The 21614-nt window shown below is 40.6% G+C and overlaps 1 protein-coding gene across 5 annotated transcripts; it reads right to left on the reverse strand.

The window, feature by feature from the left end:
* Positions 1 to 9812: 9812 nt before the first annotated feature.
* Positions 9813 to 21220, reverse strand: LOC114825907 (ATP-dependent DNA helicase SRS2-like protein At4g25120). 5 transcript variants are annotated; one of them, XM_070825432.1, is made up of 9 exons: positions 19833 to 19975; positions 12650 to 12783; positions 12451 to 12525; positions 11951 to 12081; positions 11778 to 11861; positions 11397 to 11510; positions 11116 to 11216; positions 10911 to 10977; positions 9813 to 10278 (listed from the first exon to the last, which is right to left on the reverse strand). In XM_070825432.1, exons 1-4 carry the CDS (start codon positions 19852 to 19854, stop codon positions 12046 to 12048), a joined length of 267 nt encoding a protein of 88 aa, XP_070681533.1. In that variant the 5' UTR covers positions 19855 to 19975; the 3' UTR covers positions 9813 to 10278; positions 10911 to 10977; positions 11116 to 11216; positions 11397 to 11510; positions 11778 to 11861; positions 11951 to 12045. The 5 variants fall into 5 exon arrangements, with proteins under 5 accessions (XP_070681533.1, XP_028960786.2, XP_070681532.1 ...); XM_029104953.2 differs by lacking the exons at positions 12451 to 12525; positions 12650 to 12783; positions 19833 to 19975 and having other exon boundaries at positions 9813 to 10315; positions 11951 to 12093; XM_070825429.1 differs by lacking the exons at positions 9813 to 10278; positions 10911 to 10977; positions 11116 to 11216; ... (2 more) ...; positions 11951 to 12081; positions 12451 to 12525 and adding exons at positions 12869 to 12942; positions 20115 to 20278; positions 20381 to 20972; positions 21080 to 21220 and having other exon boundaries at positions 12648 to 12783; positions 19833 to 20029.
* Positions 21221 to 21614: the final 394 nt, after the last annotated feature.

Raw genomic sequence — 21614 nt, forward strand, 5'->3', positions numbered from 1 at the left:
AAGCATCTCACACATGTGGTATATTCAAAGGTATTGAGGCGACAAACGAGCGATTAATAGTTTGGCTTTTAATTTGATGTCACGGTAGTAACGGTACTTACTATGAAATCTTTGATATATTTGCTTTTAGCTACAAAACAACTAAAACTCCACAAATTGCTTATGAAAATAAAAAATATTGACAAGATTTGAACTTGTATTATCTACATCTTCACTACACATTGTTGCTCCGCTCGTGTTCTGAAGTTGACAATAGCTAGAAGGTCACAGCAAGAAGCAGAGGAGGCTAACTGTTACAGAAAATTTGTTTATTCAAAAGCATTAATAAAAACACATTGAAATTAATTCACGCAAAAAATAAATAATACAGTGAAGGATTTACAGTGGTGGCAGCCACACTTCAAAAATAGGGCGTCTCACCCTGTGGAGAAAGCATTTTTTGCTATGAATAAAAATTCCACTGCGTAACAAAACAGGAGATTAATGATTGAGTGATAGCTGAGTTGTTTGCAATGAGAGAGATGTTTTTACTTTTATTGATAAGGAGTCTACATATGCGATGTTCTCATAGTATAAAACTTCGCCGACAACAATTATAACTTGTTTGTGTTGATAAATTTTGAATGACATTAATATTGTCTAATATCTAAAAGAATTTGGATGGCTACATTTTTTTTTTTTGGAAAACCTTTTAACCTTATAAATTGCGGGCTTCTTCCGACAATTCCTAACTTCGTCACTGCTTCAGTCAACTCGAAGTCCTAGTGGTTCTTGTCCATGATATCAATATCCCTACAATAAACGGTGACTTCAATATGAGCTACACTCAGTCTAACAAAAAGTTTGTATAGAGAAGATATATGCATGAAAAAATGGCAATGGTTGTGTTTGTGTTGCTGAACGAATGATACTGAAATACCTAAACCCAAGTCAAGCTCCTTTAGTCCACGAAAACAAAAGTTTAGAATACAATAATGTTTGCATATAGACTAGAGAAACGACATACCGCAGGCCAGGAAGGTGCAGTGAAAGAGAGAGGAAGAGAGGAAAAGAGGAAAGAAACAAACATGAAATGACAAAGACTATCAAATAGATTATAACAATGACTTCTTAGCGATGGTTACAACTATTTAACTATCGATAATGCATTATTTTAGTTTGAAACGTGGAAGCATTTGAGAAGTAGCATGTCAACAACCATTACACAATAATATTGTCTAATATCTAAAAGAATTTGGAAGTCTACATTTTTTGGAACCTTTTACCCTTATAAATTTTGCGCCTCTCCTGACAATTTCTAGTTTCGTCGTTGCTTCAGTCAACTCCAAGTTCTAGTGGTTCTTGTCTATGATATCAATAGCCCCACCGTAAATGGTGACTTCAGTATAAGCTACACTTAGTATAAGTGTATGGGGGACATATATGTATGAAAAAATGGCAGTGGTTGTATCTGTGTTGACTAACGGATGGTACTGGAATACCTAAACCCAAGTCAAGCTCCTTCAGTCCACAAAAATCAAAAGTTTATAATATAATAATGTTTGCATATAGACTTGAGAAAAGACATACCGCCAGCCGGGAAGGTGCAATGAACAAGAGAGGAAAAGAGGAAATAAACGAACAAGAAAGGACAAAGACTATCCAATAGATTATAACAATGACTTCTTAGTAGTGAAGTGATTAAGCTATTCCACTATTAATAATGCATTATTCTTAGATTGAAATGGTTCAGAAATTTAAAAGCCAGAATTGACTTATATAAAATCAATTTTTAATTGGGTAGATGTAATTTGTAAAACAAAAATGTTTATAAAAAAAAATTTCTCTTGAAAATGGTATTCTGGTGCCAGGATTTAAACCTGGATGAAAACTCTTAACCGTAAGACTTTTTGTAGTGAGCAACACTGGACTAGTTGATAGACTATGATGAAATAAACCATTTAAATGTACTCCTTACGTTATGCAGTGCGCATACTGGATAAACAATTAGTGCACATAATGTGGTTATCTGATTTGTGGGGAATGGTGATGCTCACCGCTGACTTTTGGTTTACTGACAGGCTCTCAAAGTTAAATATATCAGATTTTGTTTGACATTCGTAACATATTTTAATATTTTCACCACAACAACAACAACAACAACAAAGTCTTTTCCCACTAAGTGGGGTCGGCTATATGAATCCTAGAACGCCATTGCGCTCGGTTTTGTGTCATGTCCTCTGTTAGATCCAAGTACTCTAAGTCTTTTCTTAGAGTCTCTTCTAAAGTTTTCCTAGGTCTTCCTCTACTCCTTCGGCCTTGAACCTCTGTCTCGTAGTCACATCTTCGAACCGGAGCGTCAATAGGCCTTCTTTGCACATGTCCAAATCACCGGAACCGATTTTCTCTCATCTTTCCTTCAATTTCGGCTACTCCTACTTTACCTCGGATATCCTCATTCCCAATCTTATCCTTTCTCGTGTGCCCACACATCCCACGAAGCATCCTCATCTCCACTACACCCATTTTGTGTACGTGTTGATGTTTCACCGCCCAACATTCTGTGCCATACAACATCGCTGGCCTTATTGTCGTCCTATAAAATTTTCCCTTGAGCTTCAGTGGCTTACGACGGTCACACAACACGCCGGATGCACTCTTACACTTCATCCATCCAGCTTGTATTCTATGGTTGAGATCTCCATCTAATTCTCCGTTCTCTTGCAAGATAGATCCTAGGTAGCGAAAACGGTCGCTTTTTGTGATCTTCGCTAGATTACTCCGGTCATTAGCGTGGATAAGTATATAAATGGATAGAGATAGGAAAGCAAACACAAGATGTACGTGGTTCACCCAGATTGGCTACATCCACGGAATAGAGGAGTTCTCATTAATTGTGAAGGGTTTACACAAGTACATAGGTTCAAGCTCTCCTTTAGTGAGTACAAGTGAATGATTTAGTACAAATGACATTATGAAATATTGTGGGAGAATGATCTCGTAATCATGAAACTTCTAAGTATCGGAGTGTGGTATCGTCTTGACTTGCCTTATCTGTCTCATAGGTAGATGTGGCATCTTCTCTGGAAGTACTCTTCCTCCATCCATGGGTGGTATCTTTAACTGGTGGAGATGCATAAGGTAATGTATCAATTTCACTTGAAGCTTACTTGTAGTTTCAGGCTTGGTCAAGCGCGATACAAACCATGTAGTAGGAGTCCCCCAAGTCGCCGAGCTAGGGGATTTGCTGAAAGAGGTGACAGACAAGGTAAGCAATCAGAACTCCGGCTGATTGTTCACATTCTCCCTATTTTGCAGGCAGCATGAAGGATAAAGAGAAGAAAAATGAGAAGAGATGATATGGGATACTTTTGCTTTTGAAGAAGTAACTTTCCACAGGCTTATTCTTGAACTGAACTGGAGGGTTTTCTGGTTTCCTCCAGAGTATAAGGCCGACTGAAGAATTTGAGGGTCAAAACAAGTCCATCAAATCTAGAGTACGTTCGACCCTGCTGATATGGGATACTTTTGCTTTTGACAGAGTAATGGATGTATCGGCACGTGTGCTGTTACGCTTGTCTCCACATGCTTCCTTGTATCCTTCTCACTTGCCCTATCTGTTCCTCAGGCAAATGCGGTATCTTCCCTGGAAGCATAAGATGTTAAAGATGAGTACTCGAGAGCAATGCCAGGTAAGTAATCAGGTAAGGGGTTCCAGGCAGTCAGTTCCTAGCTGGAAGCTTGATTCCAAGTGCTGACTGATTGCTCACTTTCTCCTTGTCTTGCAGGTAAGAACAAGGCCAAAGGAAAAGACAGGGAAAAAGCATGATATGGGATACTCTTGCTTTTAACCCTGATGATATGAGATATTCTTGCTCTAGTATAGCTTGTTTGTAGAGGTATTATCGGGGGGAAAGAAAGCTGAATATTTCGAAAGGCTTCGTTGGGAGTGCCCTCTCAGATATGAGAAAGGGTTGAGCATTTTTGCAGGTCTGCCTGTCCGTTGGGGATGGAGGTCGACATATATAGGAGTCTCCCTAATAACAAGTAGTAATGTTATTCCTTTACCCTGCTTGGTCATAGCACGATAGTTGGAGCTGCCAGCTTCACATGTTTTAACTCTGTCAGAGCACTTTGAAAAAGTGGTCTGTGGTATCTGGAAAGCTGATGTTGCGTGTGAAGATTACAGACAAGCTTTACCCAAGGAGATTTGGTTCTTGAAGTTGGGAAAATGGTGCCTTTTCGGTTTTCGAACAAGCAATCCTATCGGGGATCTGGCTCTCGAGATTTGGAGAACGATGCCTCTTCGATTTTTGAGAAAGCAATCATGCTGGGGGTCTAGCTCTCGAGATTCGGAGAGCGGTGTCTCTTCGATTTTTGAGAAAGTAATCATGTTGGGAGTCTGGCTCTCGAGATTCGGAGGACGGTGCCTCTTCGATTTTGGAGCAAGCAATCTTGTTGAGAATGTTTTCTCGAATGTGAGTAAAGGTTGGGCATGTTTGCTAGTCTACCTTGCCACGAAGCACAGAGGTTGACACACAGGGACTTTCCAATTATCCAGCAATGGTACTGTTCCTTTACCCTCTTTTCGATTTTTGAGAAAGTAGGCATGTTGGGAGTCTGGCTCTCGAGATTCGGAGGACGGTGCCTCTTCGATTTTGGAGCAAGCAATCTTGTAATCTTGTTGGGAGTGTTTTCTCGAATGTGAGTAAAGGTTGGGCATGTTTGCTAGTCTACCTTGCCACGAAGCACAGAGGTTGACACACAGGGACTTTCCAATTATCCAGCAGTGGTACTGTTCCTTTACCCTCGTGGGTAATAATATGGTAGCTAGACCTTCAAAATTTATGTGTCTAAACTTTGTTAGTGTTGTTTCTTTGCTATTCTTTTACCCTTCTTGGTCAGAGCGATGTAGTGGGAGCTGCAAGCTTCACGTGCTCAACTTTGGCAGAGAACTTTGGTAAAGTTATCTGTGGTACCCATGAGCTACTGTTGCGTGTGGGAAGTGGGTGATTGAACAGTAAGATTCATGTGCCTTCTACTTCACCAGAAGTCTTCGACATAATGCCCATAATTTCCGCAAAGCTGAGTGTGCGTGTGACAGGTGCTGACAAGGCTGGAAAAGTAGGTGCCTCTTTGATTTCTGAGATCGACCCTCATGGTCTCTGAGCAGCCCAGCTTTTGAGAAAGCAAGCGCCTCTTCGATTTCTGAGATCGGCCTTCGTGGTCTTTGAGCAACCCAGCTTTTGAGAAAGCAAACGCCTCTTCGGTTTCTGAGATCAACCCTCGTGGTCTCTGAGAGTAAAGGTTGGGCATGTTTGCTAGTCTACCTTGCCATGAAGCACATAGGTTGACACATTCGGAGAGCGGTGTCTCTTCGATTTTTGAGAAAGTAGTCATGTTGGGAGTCTGGCTCTCGAGATTCGGAGGACGGTGCCTCTTCGATTTTGGAGCAAGCAATCTTATTGGGAGTGTTTTCTCAAATGTGAGTAAAGGTTGGGCATGTTTGCTAGTCTACCTTGCCACGAAGCACAGAGGTTGACACACAGGGACTTTCCAATTATCCAGCAGTGGTACTGTTCCTTTACCCTTATGGGTAATAATATGGTAGCTAGACCTTCAAAATTTATGTGTCTAAACTTTGTTAGTACTATTTCTTTGCTATTCTTTTACCCTTCTTGGTCAGAGCGATGTAGTGGGAGCTGCAAGCTTCACGTGCTCAACTTTGGCAGAGAACTTTGGCAAAGTTATCTGTGGTACCCATGAGCTACTGTTGCGTGTGGGAAATGGGTGATTGAACAGTAAGATTCATGTGCTTTCTACTTCACCAGAAGTCTTCGACAGAATGCCCATAATTTTCGCAAAGCTGAGTGTGCATGTGACAGGTGCTGACAAGGTTGGAAAGGTAGGTGCCTCTTCGATTTCTGAGATCGGCCCTCGTGGTCTCTGAGCAGCCCAGCTTTTGAGAAAGCAAGCGCCTCTTCGATTTCTGAGATCAGCCTTCGTGGTCTTTGAGCAGCCCAGCTTTTGAAAAAGCAAACGCCTCTTCGATTTCTGAGATCAACCCTCGTGGTCTCTGAGCAGCCCAGCTTTTGAGAAAGCAAACGCCTCTTCGATTTTTGAAGCTCCGTCGAGTGTATATTTTTATAGGGGCTGGCATTAAGTTCCAAAGCACACTTGAATCTCCACCAGTAGAAGCTCCATTCTTGTACTTCTAAGATCTTGATTTGTCCGACTTCTTCTCTCTTCAACACCTTTGAAAATGTCTGGCCCCTCCGACCGTCGTTTTGACTTGAACCTTGTTGAAGATGCAGCCCCGCCTTCTCAAGACAACATATGGCGCCCATCCTTCGTCTCCCCTACTGGTCCTCTTACCGTTGGGGATTCCGTGATGAAGAATGATATGACCGTTGCGGTGGTGGCCAGGAACCTTCTCACTCCCAAAGATAACAGACTACTTTCCAAACGGTCTGATGAGTTAGCTGTTAAGGATTCTCTGGCTCTCAGTGTTCAGTATGCAAGTTCTGTGTCTAATATGGCCCAACACCTATTTGCTCGAACCCGTCAAGTTGAATCATTGGCGGCTGAAGTGATGAGTCTCAAACAGGAGATTAGAGGGCTCAAGCATGAGAATAAACAGTTGCACCGGCTCGCACATGACTATGCTACAAACATGAAGATGAAGCTTGACCAGATGAAGGAATCTGATGGTCAGGTTTTACTTGATCATCAGAGATTTGTGGGTTTGTTCCAAAGGCATTTATTGCCTTCGTCTTCTGGGGCTGTATCGCGTAATGAAGCTCTAAATGATCAACCTCTGATGCCTCCTCCTTCTAGGGTTCTGTCCAGTACTGAGGCTCCGAATGATCCCCCTCCGGTGCCTTCTCTTTCTGGGGCTCTACCGACTGCTGAGACTTCTCCTAAGCAACCTTTGTGAAGGCTCCCTCTTGTTTGTTTATTTTGACTCATGTATATGTATGTGTAGCTTATCGGGGATATCAATAAATAAGCTTTCCTTCATTTCAACATATTGTGTTAAATACACCAAAGCCTTCTTCGCTAAGTTCTTTGAATTTTCTTTTGTTGAAGCTTGTATGTTGAAACTTTGTGAGTGGATCATGTAGGTTAAGGTAGTGTTCCCTTATTTTCATCAATATTGATATTTTAAACAATGACAATTCTTAGAATACTGGAATTCATGTCATTTTCATAAACAAATAAATGGTTAAGAAATGTATATATTAGAAAATTAAGAGCCAGATTTAACTAATATTAAATCGATTTTAAATCGGGTAGTAAAACAAAATTAGGAATCTGTGTCCTTTTCATAAATAAATAAATGGTTACAAAATTTATATATCATAAATTTAAAAGCCAGAATTGACTTATATAAAATCGATTTTTAATTGGGTAGATGTAATTTGTAAAACAAAAATGTTTAAAAAACAATTCTCTTAAAAATGGTATTCTGGTGCCAGGATTCGAACCTGGATGAAAACTCTTAACCGTAAGACTTTTTGTAGTGAGCAACATCAGATGAGTTGATAGATTATGTAACGCCCCGCGCCCGAAATATTTATTTTCATAAAATAATTCCAATGATAAGCCTAAATTAAATTTTTTATTTACATTACAACCAATAATCACGATTCCTTATTTAATTTTCTTAATCCCTCACAAAAACTATAACCCATAATTAACTTACCAAAACATACGATTAAATTTTCATAATTTGTCACCAACTTCTACTCTTAAAACAACTTCCCAACTAAAGATTAAATCTCAATTATTAAGGCTACATCTAACTCTTGTTAGACTGCCTACATACCCTTTAGCGGGATCAAGGCTTTCGTAGTTCATAAATCCGTTTAAATCCATTCTTATAGCCGTTTCTGAAAATATTCTAGAATTGGAAATATTCAACATTAGCTTTCACAATCGAATCACATCAAATGATTACCAATTATGGATTTAAATTGTCTAAATTAGTATTAAAAGGCAGCGTCGGCCCACTGGCCACGCGCCACCACGGGTGGCGATCTCCAGTGATCGGAAACCCCAATTTCCGACAAACTCTACAAATTACCAAATTTTATAGGGTTGTAGAGTTCAATTATAGGAACAACTTTCATACTTGGGACGAAGTCCAATTCGGCCAAGAAAAGCCCCAATTTCACTCAATTCCGTCTGAACCCTAGAATTTGGGTGTCCTCAATTAGTCATCTCCCGTGCCCCGCCGCCCCAAACAAGGCTTGGTAGATGTTCCTGGGTTCACAAGGAGTCTAACCATGGTGGTAGTCAATGGTGGTGGCTTCACAAACGGGAGATCGCAGAAACGGACCCATCGCACCCACCAATGTAGGTTTCACTAAATTAAAGCATATTTCCATCGAAATTGGGATGGAATTGGTGAAGGTATCAATTGGTATCGAAGGGAGGGTTATTTTTGGCACCGTTCCCATCATCAACGATGGTCGGAATAAAAAACAATGGTCAGGTCGGGTCGGCGGGTTGAAGGAAGGTCTGGTTCCCTTCTCTCCTTTCCCTCCCTACCTCCCCCTCTGGTTGGTCCGTGTCTCTCGCCTTCTCTCCTTCCCTTTCCATCACAGCCACACACGTGGCTTCTCAGATCCTTGCTCCAGCAAATCTGGAGCCTTTTAGATATTGGTCAAATGACCATTTTACTCCTAACTTCAATTGTTAATAACTTCTTCGTTATAACTCCGTTTCATGAACGGTTTTCGTCTACATGTTCGTAGGGCCATCCTTTATCCAAATATATCAAGAAATCCGATAAAATATATGAGGATAAAATACATCCTTGTATAATTACGTCAAACTAGTTAGGGCATTTTCTTCTTTTCTACTTAACGATAAATTTTACTACGTAAATTATAAAATTTCCGGAAACAAAACTTTAAAAGTTCACAATTTTTTTTTCTTTCATAACCATAAATTGATTTATTGTCGATTTTTCTTCACATATTCATATATTTAAATTTTCAGGGTATTACAGATTATGACAAAATAAACCATTTAAATGTTCTCCTTACGTTATGCATTGCGCATATTGGATAAACAATTAGTGCACATAATGTGGTTATCTGATTTGTGGGGAAAGGTGATGCTCACCGCTGACTTTTGGTTTAGAGACAGGCTCTCAAACTTAAATATATCAGATTTTGTTTGACATTCGTAACATATTTTAATATTTTCACCGTTATTGATATTTTAAACAATGACAATTCTTAGAATACTGGAATTCATGTCCTTTTCAATTTTCATAAACAAATAAATGGTTAAGAAATGTATATATTAGAAAATTAAGAGCTAGAATTGACTAATATTAAATCGATTTTAAATCGGGTAGTAAAACAAAATTAGGAATCCATGTCCTTTTCATAAATAAATAAATGGTTAAGAAATTTATATATCAGAAATTTAAAAACCAAAATTGACTTATATAAAATCGATTTTTAAATGGGTAGATGTAATTTGTAAAACAATTTTTTTTTTAAATAATTCTCTTATAAATGGTATTCCGGTGCCACGATTCAAACCTGGATGAAAACTCTTAACCGTAAAACTTTTTGTATTGAGCAACACCGAACGAGTTGATAGATTATGACGAAATAAAAACATAATAATTTCTTTCAAACTTAGTGAATAACCTTCAGAAAATAAAAACACCGAACGAGTTCATAGATTATGACAAATTAGTGGATAAACACCTTCAGAAAATAAAAACACCGAACGAGTTCAGCGGTGAGCATCACCATTCCCCACAAATCAGATAACCACATTATGCGCACAAAGAATCAATCAAAACATAATAATTGAATGAACGAGGATTTCTTTCATTTTTTCCAAATTTTCTGAAGGTTTTTTCTATAAGAACTTTTCTCTGACCAATGCTTTCTAACATTTCATCATTTTTTTTTAAATTACACAAATTCTTTGCATACATTGTTGTTAAAAAGAAAATTTCTATTATTAAGGAGAGAGTTCGAAACTATTGAATTATGGAAGATGGACTTTTGAACTCGAGACACGGGTAGAAACCTAACACCTATCCACTAGGACATTAGATCACCAGAGGTGGTCCTGGTTTTTTGGTGCCGACTGCCCATGAACACTCAAAATGTGCTTTTTTCCAGTACAACATAAATTAAACTGAAAGATTTAAAAAGGGCTGGAGCCAGTCGAAGCTGTTGGGACATTCTTCCAAAGAGGGAGATGAAATCGTTGAGGCTCTTACAGATCCCACGTCACTGTCTTCATTCAGCAGTTTTCCTCCATCTACATCAACAACTGCACGTTGCTCAAGAAGGTACTTCTAAAAATTGAAAGTCAAACGATAAATTATTAAGAAACATTGAATATAAGCATGAAACAAAGAAAATGTTACGGAATGGTGATCCTCATCCTCAAAGATGATTAAAAGCAATTTGATTCAAAAATGACATATCAACTCTGGAGAAATGGAAGACAAACATGTGGTACCATATTCGCAACAGAGGTTATGAAAGCTGAAATCGATTGTTCCTGTGTGCATTGATAAGTAAGACTACCGTAGAGATTCACAACTAAGTAAAGACAGGTATTCCACAGAACAACCCTGACCTCTTTGGAAACACAGATCTAACAAAAACTAAAACATTTTGGATTAATATTGACTAATCAAGAATAATGCAAGGGAGCAAAAGAGATACTCTTCCTTCTAATAACAAGAAGGCATAAAAAGTATACAGAGTTCCAACAATTAGAGAACTTAAATCAAACTAAAAAAATCACCAAAGTAGACAGAATTTCACTTCGCCAAAAATTTGAAAATATATCCTTTTTATCCACTGAGAATCATAAACTACTACTACTACATCATGCCAATAAGCAATGCGTAAGAGGTGCTACAATTTACCAAATATATTTACCCTGAGAACAAGTTTTGAAATCATCTCTAGTGTTAACAGCACCTTGCGTCCTTGGGTAAGCTGAGTCCTAGTATCAAGTAAAGAGACCAATCAGTACATATCCAAAAGATCTTAAATGCTTGTAATACCAAATAAGAAAGAAACATGAGTATATCTTGAGTTAACCATGCAAAAATGTAATGTTAAGGCATCTTGTCATACAGACCTCTTCAAGGTACCAGAAATTTTTGCACTAAAGATGTCACAAGCGGCTGATATGAAGCTGCATTTTCTGTGAGTTGAGATTTTGTCAATATAATCGATCACCTGAAGAGAGAGAGAGAGAGAGAGAGAGAGAGAGAGAGAAAGACAGTGATATCCAGAGATGTGAGCCTAAAGGCTGAGTGTGTAAAAAATAAGATTAAATGGATAGCAAGAATATACAACTTTAATGCCGAAAAGAACATTAAATATGATGCTCATTCATCATTGCCATTGAACGTGTACCTTCTTCTTTTCCTCTTTCTCAAAAGGAAGTAGACCCTTGAAGACTTGCCTATATGATCCATCATCACAACCAGGCAAAGTCATTTTAATCATAGCAACAATGGCTCTAACTACCTGCCATAAGAAACATGCTACATCAACAAGATCACAGAGTGTACCAGAAACCGTAATGTAGCAAAATCTTAGATAGAATAGCTGGCCAAAAGGGAATGGAAAAGCAAGCACAAAAAACAATGAAAAGGACCAGTGATGCCAAAATTCAGGTGTTTATAACTTTAAGTTCTACGTAGCAAAAACCACCTTATGCACAACAATATTGGAAAAATTAGATACATACAACTGAGAAGATAGGTTTTCATAATCTGGACAAGTGCTAACTACCTTCTTCCTATAAACTGCCACTCCATGAACATTAAATGGTATTTTCGTTTCACGCAAGGCTGTCTGGAAGACTTTTCCTGATACCTGTAGTATAAAATACAAAAGAAAATGTGACCAAAATGTCTTATATGATTCACCTCATTCACATTAGCACTAGGGCAAGCAAGCTTGACCTGCCTCCGGTAAAGGATTGCTATATTTCCATAGGAGCACCCTGCTTCTGACAGTTAGATGCAGTCTCCAGGATCTTGTCGACAACAAAGGCGCATTATGCATCCTCATTGTGACTTTCCTTGATAATTACCTACATTTTGCCAGTAAAACCAGTGTCACTAACTAAAAAGACTGAAAAATGACATCAAATTGTACTTGTTGGAGCAAGGAAAGATTAGGTACATTAGACCCAGAAGAATTGTCGGTGTCAACATTCTTTAGTTGGCATCACTTCTTATTGTTTTTTATAACAGAAGATGCAGCTTCCACAATATAGCGTGTGGACCGATAGTTTTTATTAAGCCTAATCTGAACCATAAAGTTATGTCAAATCCCACAGAACCCCATAAAATAAAACTTACTTTCCTGTAATTATACAATATATTTGTTCTATACTATATATAATGAAAAAAGACACTGAATGACATAAGATAAACATAGCAGTTAAGTGCGAAGGAACCTCTTTGTAATTTGAAAAATCTTTACAAAAAGAATCAAATCCAGAACTGTCCGCCCCGTTGAAACTGAAAATGGACTGCAGCAGGATATATGTTATTTGATTTAGAACAGATAAGGGCTGGATTAGAATGAGCTGAGAGAGAGAGAGAGGGAGAGAGGGAGCAATAAGATTGGATTTCCATAATAAATCAACAACATGCCTGATCATCATCACCAACAATGGTTATGTGGTTATGAGAGGCGAGAATCCGCAAAAGACTATACTGCATAGCACTTGTGTCTTGAAACTCGTCTATTACAATAGCTTTCCATGACTCCTGGCACTCCTCCGACACTAATTAAGAGAACACCATGTATCAACATTTAGCATTACTTGTAAAACTAGATAAATCAATTTAATATACTTAGATGATAGAGACCTTCAGGAAAATCACTTAGCAGCTAATTAAGTCATGGTAGTCCAAAGCGTTGCACGATTCCTAAGAATTTCACCCTGATTCAGATTGAGATCTAAAACTCATAAGCAATAGTTTCAGAGAACTGAAATGATAACTGAAATTCTAGAACTGAAATGATAACTGAACAACAACAAAAACAACAACAAAGCCTTTTCCCACTAAGTGGGGTCGGCTATATGAATCCTAGAACGCCATTGCGCTCGGTTTTGTGTCATGTCCTCCGTTAGATCCAAGTACTCTAAGTCTTTTCTTAGAGTCTCTTCCAAAGTTTTCCTAGGTCTTCCTCTACCCCTTCGGCCTTGAACCTCTGTCCCGTAGTCACATCTTCGAACCGGAGCGTCAGTAGGCCTTCTTTGCACATGTCCAAATCACCGGAACCGATTTTCTCTCATCTTTCCTTCAATTTCGGCTACTACTACTTTACCTCGGATATCCTCATTCCCAATCTTATCCTTTCTCGTGTGCCCACACATCCCACGAAGCATCCTCATCTCCGCTACACCCATTTTGTGTACGTGTTGATGCTTCACCGCCCAACATTCTGTGCCATACAACATCGCTGGCCTTATTGCCGTCCTATAAAATTTTCCCTTGAGCTTCAGTGGCCTACGACGGTCACACAACACGCCGGATGCACTCTTACACTTCATCCATCCAGCTTGTACTCTATGGTTGAGATCTCCATTTAATTCTCCGTTCTCTTGCAAGATAGATCCTAGGTAGCGGAAACGGTCGCTTTTTGTGATCTTCGCTAGATTGCTCCGGTCATTAGTGTGGAATGGATAGTGATAGGAAAGCAAACACAAGATGTACGTGGTTCACCCAGATTGGCTACGTCCACGGAATAGAGTTCTCATTAATTGTGGAGGGTTTACACAAGTACATAGGTTCAAGCTCTCCTTTAGTGAGTACAAGTGAATAATTTAGTACAAATGACATTAGGAAATATTGTGGGAGAATGATCTCGTAATCACGAAACTTCTAAGTATCGGAGTGTGGTATCGTCTTGACTCGCCTTATCTGTCTCATAGGTAGATGTGGCATCTTCTCTGGAAGTACTCTTCCTCCATCCAGAGGTGGTATCTTTAACTGGTGGAGATGCAGAAGGTAATGTATCAATTTCACTTGAAGCTTACTTGTAGTTTCAGGCTTGGTCAAGCGCGATACAAACCATGTAGTAGGAGTCCCCCAAGTCGCCGAGCTAGGGGATCTGCTGAAAGAGGTGACAGACAAGGTAAGCAATCAGAGCTCCGGCTGATTGTTCACATTCTCCCTATCTTGCAGGCAGCATGAAGGATAAAGAGAAGAAAAATGAGAAAAGATGATATGGGATACTTTTGCTTTTGAAGAAGTAACTTTCCACAGGCTTATTCTTGAACTGAGCTGGAGGGTTTTCTGGTTTCCTCCAGAGTATAAGGCCGACTGAAGAATTTGAGGGTCAAAACAAGTCCATCAAATCTAGAGTACGTTCGACCCTGCTGATATAGGATACTTTTGCTTTTGACAGAGTAATGGATGTATCGGCACGTGTGCTGTTACGCTTGTCTCCACATGCTTCCTTGTATCCTTCTCACTTGCCCTATCTGTTCCTCAGGCAGATGCGATATCTTCCCTGGAAGCATAAGATGTTGAAGATGAGTACTCGAGAGCAATGCCAGGTAAGTAATCAGGTAAGGGGTTCCAGGCAATCAGTTCCTAGCTGGAAGCTTGATTCCAAGTGCTGATTGATTGCTCTCTTTCTCCTTGTCTTGCAGGTAAGAACAAGGTCAAAGGAAAAGACAGGGAAAAAGCATGATATGGGATACTCTTGCTTTTTAACCCTGATGATATGAGATATTCTTGCTCTAGTATAGCTTGTTTGCAGAGGTATTATCGGGGGGAAAGAAAGCTGAATATTTCGAAAGGCTTCGTTGGGAATGCCCTCTCAGATATGAGGAAGGGTTGAGCATTTTTGCAGGTCTGCCTGTCCGTTGGGGATGGAGGTCGACATATATAGGAGTCTCCCTAACAACAAGTAGTAATGCTATTCCTTTAACCTGCTTGGTCATAGCACGGTAGTTGGAGCTGCCAGCTTCACATGTTTTAACTTTGTCAGAGCACTTTGAAAAAGTTGTCTGTGGTATCTGGAAAGCTGATGTTGCATGTGAAGATTACAGACAAGCTTTATCCAAGGAGATCCGGCTCTTGAAGTTGGGAAAATTGTGCCTCTTCGGTTTTCGAACAAGCAATCCTATCGGGGATCTGGCTCTCGAGATTCGGAGAACGATGTCACTTCGATTTTTGAGAAAGCAATCATGCTGGGGGTCTGGCTCTCGAGATTCGAAGAGCGGTCTCTTCGATTTTTGAGAAAGTAATCATGTTGGGAGTCTGGCTCTCGAGATTCGGAGGACGGTGCCTCTTCGATTTTGGAGCAAGCAATCTTGTTGGGAGTGTTTTCTCGAATGTGAGTAAAGGTTGGGCATGTTTGTTAGTCTACCTTGCCACGAAGCATAGAGGTTGACACACAGGGACTTTCCAATTATCCAGCAATGGTACTGTTCCTTTACCCTCTCTTCGATTTTTGAGAAAGTAGTCATGTTGGGAGTCTGGCTCTCGAGATTCGGAAGACGGTGCCTGTTCGATTTTGGAGCAAGCAATCTTGTAATCTTGTTGGGAGTGTTTTCTCGAATGTGAGTAAAGGTTGGGCATGTTTGCTAGTCTACCTTGCCACGAAGCACAGAGGTTGACACACAGGGACTTTCCAATTATCCAGCAGTGGTACTATTCCTTTACCCTTGTGGGTAATAATATGGTAGCTAGACCTTCAAAATTTATGCGTCTAAACTTTGTTAGTGTTGTTTCTTTGCTATTCTTTTACCCTTCTTGGTCAAAGCGATGTAGTGGGAGCTGCAAGCTTCACGTGCTCAACTTTGGCAGAGAACTTTGGCAAAGTTATCTGTGGTACCCATGAGCTACTGTTGCGTGTGGGAAGTGGGTGATTGAACAGTAAGATTCATGTGCTTTCTACTTCACCAGAATGCCCATAATTTCCGCAAAGCTGAGTGTGCGTGTGACAGGTGCTGACAAGGCTGGAAAAGTAGGTGCCTCTTCGATTTCTGAGATCGGCCCTCATGGTCTCTGAGCAGCCCAGCTTTTGAGAAAGCAAGTGCCTCTTCGATTTCTGAGATCGGCCTTCGTGGTCTTTGAGCATCCCAACTTTTGAGAAAGAAAACGCCTCTTCGATTTCTGAGATCAACCCTCGTGGTCTCTGAGAGTAAAGGTTGGACAAGTTTGCTAGTCTACCTTGCCATGAAGCACAGAGGTTGACACACAGGGAATTTCCAATTATCCAGCAATGGTACTGTTCCTTTACCCTTATGGGTAATAATATGGTAGCTAGACCTTCAAAATTTATGTGTCTAAACTTTGTTAGTGCTGTTTCTTTGCTATTCTTTTACCCTTCTTGGTCAGAACGATGTAGTGGGAGCTGCAAGCTTCACGTGCTCAACTTTGGCAGAGAACTTTGGCAAAGTTATCTGTGGTACCCATGCGCTACTGTTGCGTGTGGGAAGTGGGTGATTGAACAGTAAGATTCATGTGCTTTCTACTTCACCAGAAGTCTTCGACAAAATGCCCATAATTTCCACAAAGCTGAGTGTGCGTGTAATAGGTGCTGACAAGGCTGGAAAAGTAGGTGCCTCTTCGATTTCTGAGATCGGCCCTCGTGGTCTCTGAGCAGCCCATCTTTTGAGAAAGCAAGCGTCTCTTTGATTTCTGAGATCGGCCTTCGTGGTCTTTGAACAGCCCAGCTTTTGAGAAAGCAAACTTCTCTTCGATTTCTGAGATCAACCCTCGTGGTCTCTGAGCAGCTCAGCTTTTGAGAAAGCAAACGCCTCTTCGATTTTTGAGCAGACGCCTCTTCGATTTCTGAAGCTCCGTCGAGTGCAGATTTTTATAGGGGCTGACATTAAGTTCCAAAGCACACTTGAATCTCCACCAGTAGAAGCTCCATTCTTGCACTTCTAAGATCTTGATTTGTCCGACCTCTTCTCTCTTCAACACCTTTGAAAATGTCTAGCCCCTCCGACCGTCGTTTTGACTTGAACCTTGTTGAAGAGGCAGCCCCGCCTTCTCCAGACAACATATGGCGCCCATCCTTCGTCTCCCCTACTGGTCCTCTTACCGTTGGGGATTCCGTGATAAAGAATAATATGACCGCTGCGGTGGTGGCCAGGAACCTTCTCACTCCCAAAGATAACAGACTACTTTCCAAACGATCTGATGAGTTAGCTGTTAAGGATTCTCTGGCTCTCAGTGTTCAGTGTGCAGGTTCTGTGTCTAATATGGCCCAACGCCTATTTGCTCGAACCCGTTAAGTTGAATCATTGGCGGCTGAAGTGATGAGTCTCAAACAGGAGATTAGAGGGCTCAAGCATGAGAATAAACAGTTGCACCGGCTCGCACATGACTATGCTACAAACATGAAGAGGAAGCTTGACCAGATGAAGGAATCTGATGGTCAGGTTTTACTTGATCATCAAAGATTTGTGGGTTTGTTCCAAAGGCATTTATTGCCTTCGTCTTCTGGGGCGGTACCGCGTAATGAAGCTCCAAATGATCAACCTCTGATGCCTCCTCCTTCTAGGGTTCTATCCAGTACTGAGGCTCCGAATGATCCCCCTCCGGTGCCTTCTCTTTCTGGGGCTCTACCGACTGCGAGACTTGTCCTAAGCAACCTTTGTGAAGGCTCCCTCTAGTTTGTTTATTTTGACTCATGTATATGTACATATTTGTAGCCTATCAGGGATATCAATAAATAAGTTTTCCTTCATTTCAACATATTGTGTTAAATACACCAAAGCCTTCTTCGCTAAGTTCTTTGAATTTTCTTTTGTTGAAGCTTGTATGTTGAAGCTTTGTGAGTGGAGCATGTAGGTTGAGGTAGTGTTCCTTTAATTTCCCGAGTGAGGAAAACTTCTCGGTTGGAGACTTGAAAAATCCAAGTCACTGAGTGGGATCGGCTATATGAATCTTAGAACGCCATTGTGCTCGGTCCCGTGTCATGTCCTTCGTTAGATCCAAGTACTCTTAAGTCTTTTCTTAGAGTCTCTTCCAAAGTTTTCCTAGGTCTTCCTCTACCACTTCGGCCCTGAACCTCTGTCCCATAGTCGCATCTTCTAATCGGAGCGTCAGTAGGCCTTCTTTGCACATGTCCAAACCACCATAACCGATTTTCTCTCATCTTTCCTTCAATTTCGGCTACTCCTACTTTACCCCGGATATCCTCATTCCTAATCTTATCCTTTCTCGTGTGCTCACACATCCAACGAAGCATCCTCATCTCCGCTACACCCATTTTGTGTACGTGTTGATGTTTCACCGCCCAACATTCTGTGCCATACAGCATCGCCGGCCTTATTGCAGTCCTATAAAATTTTCCCTTGAGCTTCAGTGGCATACGGCGGTCACATAACACGCCGAATGCACTCTTCCACTTCATCCATCCAGCTTGTATTCTATGGTTGATATCTCCATCTAATTCTCCGTTCTTTTGCAAGATAGATCCTAGGTAACGAAAACGATCGCTCTTTGGTATTTCTTGATCTCCGATCCTCACCCCTAACTCGTTTTGGCCTCCATTTGCACTGAACTTGCACTCCATATATTCTGTCTTTGATCGGCTTAGGCGAAGACCTTTAGATTCCAACGCTTCTCTCCAAAGGTTAAGCTTTGCATTTACCCCTTCCTGAGTTTCATCTATCAACACTATATCGTCTGCGAAAAGCATACACCAAAGAATATCATCTTGAATATGTCCTGTTAACTCATCCATTACCAACGCAAAAAGGTAAGGACTTAAGGATGAGCCTTGATGTAATCCTACAGTTATGGGAAAGCTTTCGGTTTGTCTTTCATGAGTTCTTACAGCAGTCTTTGCTCCTTCATACATATCTTTTATAGCTTGGATATATGCTACTCGTACTCCTTTCTTCTCTAAAATCCTCCAAAGAATGTCTCTTGGGACCCTATCATACGCTTTTTCCAAATCTATAAAGACCATGTGTAAATCCTTTTTCCCATCTCTATATCTTTCCATCAATCTTCGTAAGAGATAGATTGCCTCCATGGTTGAGCGCCCTGGCATGAACCCGAATTGGTTGTCCGAAACCCGTGTCTCTTGCCTCAATCTATGCTCAATGACTCTCTCTCAGAGCTTCATTGTATGACTCATTAACTTAATACCCCTATAGTTCATGTAATTTTGTACGTCGCCCTTATTCTTGTAGATAGGCACCAAAATGCTCGTTCGCCACTCATTTGGCATCTTCTTCGTTTTCAAAATCCTATTGAAAAGGTCAGTGAGCCATGTTATACCTGTCTCTTCCAAAACTTTCCACACTTCGATTGGTATATCGTTTGGGCCTATTGCTTTTCTATGTTTCATCTTCTTCAAAGCTACAACTACTTGGAAAAAGCGTATCATACGCTCCCAAACAACTTTGAGTGGAATCGTTCGAAAAGAAGTTTCTATGGCCCCCTTGCTCATTTAACACTGCATCCGGATGCTGATGGAGATACAGCGACCCTTGCTCACTTATCACTGTGCTCGGGCCACACAGCGCGCCACTTACGGGTGACGCCCTAGATTTAGCGCGATTTCGTTCTGGATTCATTTTCATAAGGATTCGACGTGATCATGGAGTGCCGGCTGTCGACTACCTGACGCCCTCCCCCTCCTCCTTTATCCGGGCTTGGGACCGGCAATGTAAGAACATAGGCGGAGTTAACTGAAATGATAACTGAAACATAAATAAATTTAGAATTCAAGACTAACCTGTGTAGCTAATATATTCTAGCTTGATTGTAGCTAATATTTTTTAAATCGAATGAATGTTGTTCTTAATCCACTATAATCTGAACATTAAATTTGGTATTCATGACTAACCTGTGTCACGAACTTTAGCCATTTCTTTGATGGATCCTTAAAATGATGTGGAGATGTTACGCCATTACTCTTCCCCATCTATAGCAACATTAAGATTCGTTTTACTCTTTTCATCTTCTGATAACCGCACAGCTTCAATGACTGCTCTTCTCTGTTGCCCATGTCCATATATAAAAAATTCTGGTGTGCGCTCAAGTCTAAAACACAAGCCAACATAACAGACTCAGCTATACCACCATAGGTATGGTGTTCAAAATCAAGGGAGGTGAATCAATAGCTTACTTCTCAGCATGTGATCGGCAAAGTTGCAATGAAAATGAATGAAATGTACTGATTGTTAGTAGTTTTGCCGTTCCTTTCCCAGTCACAGATCCAATTCGATCTCTCATCTCGGAAGCTGCTGCTGTAGTGAAAGTCATTGCTAGAATGTTAGACGCGCTCATGCCCTAAGAACACAAAAAAAAAAGGAATAAGATTTCGATCATAAACAAGAAATGTAGAGAAACAGACAATTAAGAAAGAAAAAGTTAGAGGGAAAGTGGCAACACCTCATTGAGCAGCATTAGAACCCGCCCAACCATCGTTGAAGTCTTTCCACTTCCAGGGCCGGCAACAATCATCAAAGGTACTGAAATATCGCTGCAAGCTGCCTCCCGCTGCCTTTCGTTGAGAGAAAGCAAATACTTCGAATACTCATCCGGCATGTTAGGCAATCCATGGTTAACAGAATCTGTTTGGTTTTCACTACTCAGAGGTGGCGCTGATGCGGCATTAACATCGCTACCACAACTCCCAATATCATCACGCTGAATGTCCCCACTCGGTTTCTGCTCAATTAAAGCGTCAATTTCCTGCAAAATACTCTCATCGAAATCATCATCCTCGAGAATTCCAGACGCAGAGAAAGAATCGAATGAAGTCGGAAACTGCGGTTGTTTGATTGGAATTGTGAAAGAATCCGATTTTGACACGCTTGATTCAGTCCGGCTAGCGCTTAAGCTCCCGGAACACGACGCACTGCCATATTCAGTCCGGCTTGTAGAAATCGGAGGCGGTGTGTTCATCGGTAGCTCGGCAAGAGGAGTTCTGTGAACTCTATTGAGCTGAGCTGGCGTTTGGATTCCATTTCCGCCACAAATTCTGGAATTTGAAAAACACAATTGAATTGATTTAAATTGAATCAAGAAAACAGCCGAGTACCAAAAAAGTAGTAAGAAGATGAAATCTTTGATTCCTGAACGACTTACTTGGTATGAGGGAGGTGATGATCAGTCAAAACGGCGTCGTTGCGGGGGCGTTTGCGATCAATGAGGGCCTTGGCGGCTCTGAAATTCCCAGAGATGCGGTTTCTTTTGATAGGATCACAGATCTCAGGACCCTATTCAACCTACAAGCAGCAATAGAAATGACAAATGGAGAAGACGAAGTAGAAGGGAGCAGGGCTCCAATATATTTTTTTGGTTTTGTATTTCTGTTTGTAAAATCTGATCTGCTACATTTGAGGGAGCTGGACTCCTTTTATACAAACTCTACTTCTTAAAATGCCAGCTGGCATATTTAACAATTCTTAACAAATCAATTAAAGCATAAAACCTCAGTAATAATTTGGGTCATAACAATACTTCCCCCTTGAAGAACAACCTTGTCCTCAAGGTTGAAAGTTGAAAAACTTATTTGAACGAGTAGAAACTAGGAGTCTTGCAACAGAAGGGAAGCTGCAGGGACTGCAAATACAATCTGCATGTAGCTCTCAACTTTTGGAGATGAGCCTGACAGCACCCC

The sequence above is a fragment of the Malus domestica genome, chromosome 07 (genome assembly GCF_042453785.1).
Source record: "Malus domestica chromosome 07, GDT2T_hap1".
NCBI lineage: Eukaryota > Viridiplantae > Streptophyta > Magnoliopsida > Rosales > Rosaceae > Malus > Malus domestica.

Excerpts from the sequence above, each read along its gene's own strand:
- LOC114825907 (XM_070825430.1), bottom strand. The coding sequence starts at position 20,896 with ATGAACACACCGCCTCCGATTTCTACAAGCCGGACTGAATATGGCAGT. Across the intron at positions 20,279-20,380 it reads TTCTAATGCTGCTCAATGAG|GGCATGAGCGCGTCTAACAT; the intron begins GTGTTGCCACTT and ends TTGTGTTCTTAG. Across the intron at positions 20,030-20,114 it reads TGCCGATCACATGCTGAGAA|ACTTGAGCGCACACCAGAAT; the intron begins GTAAGCTATTGA and ends CTTGTGTTTTAG.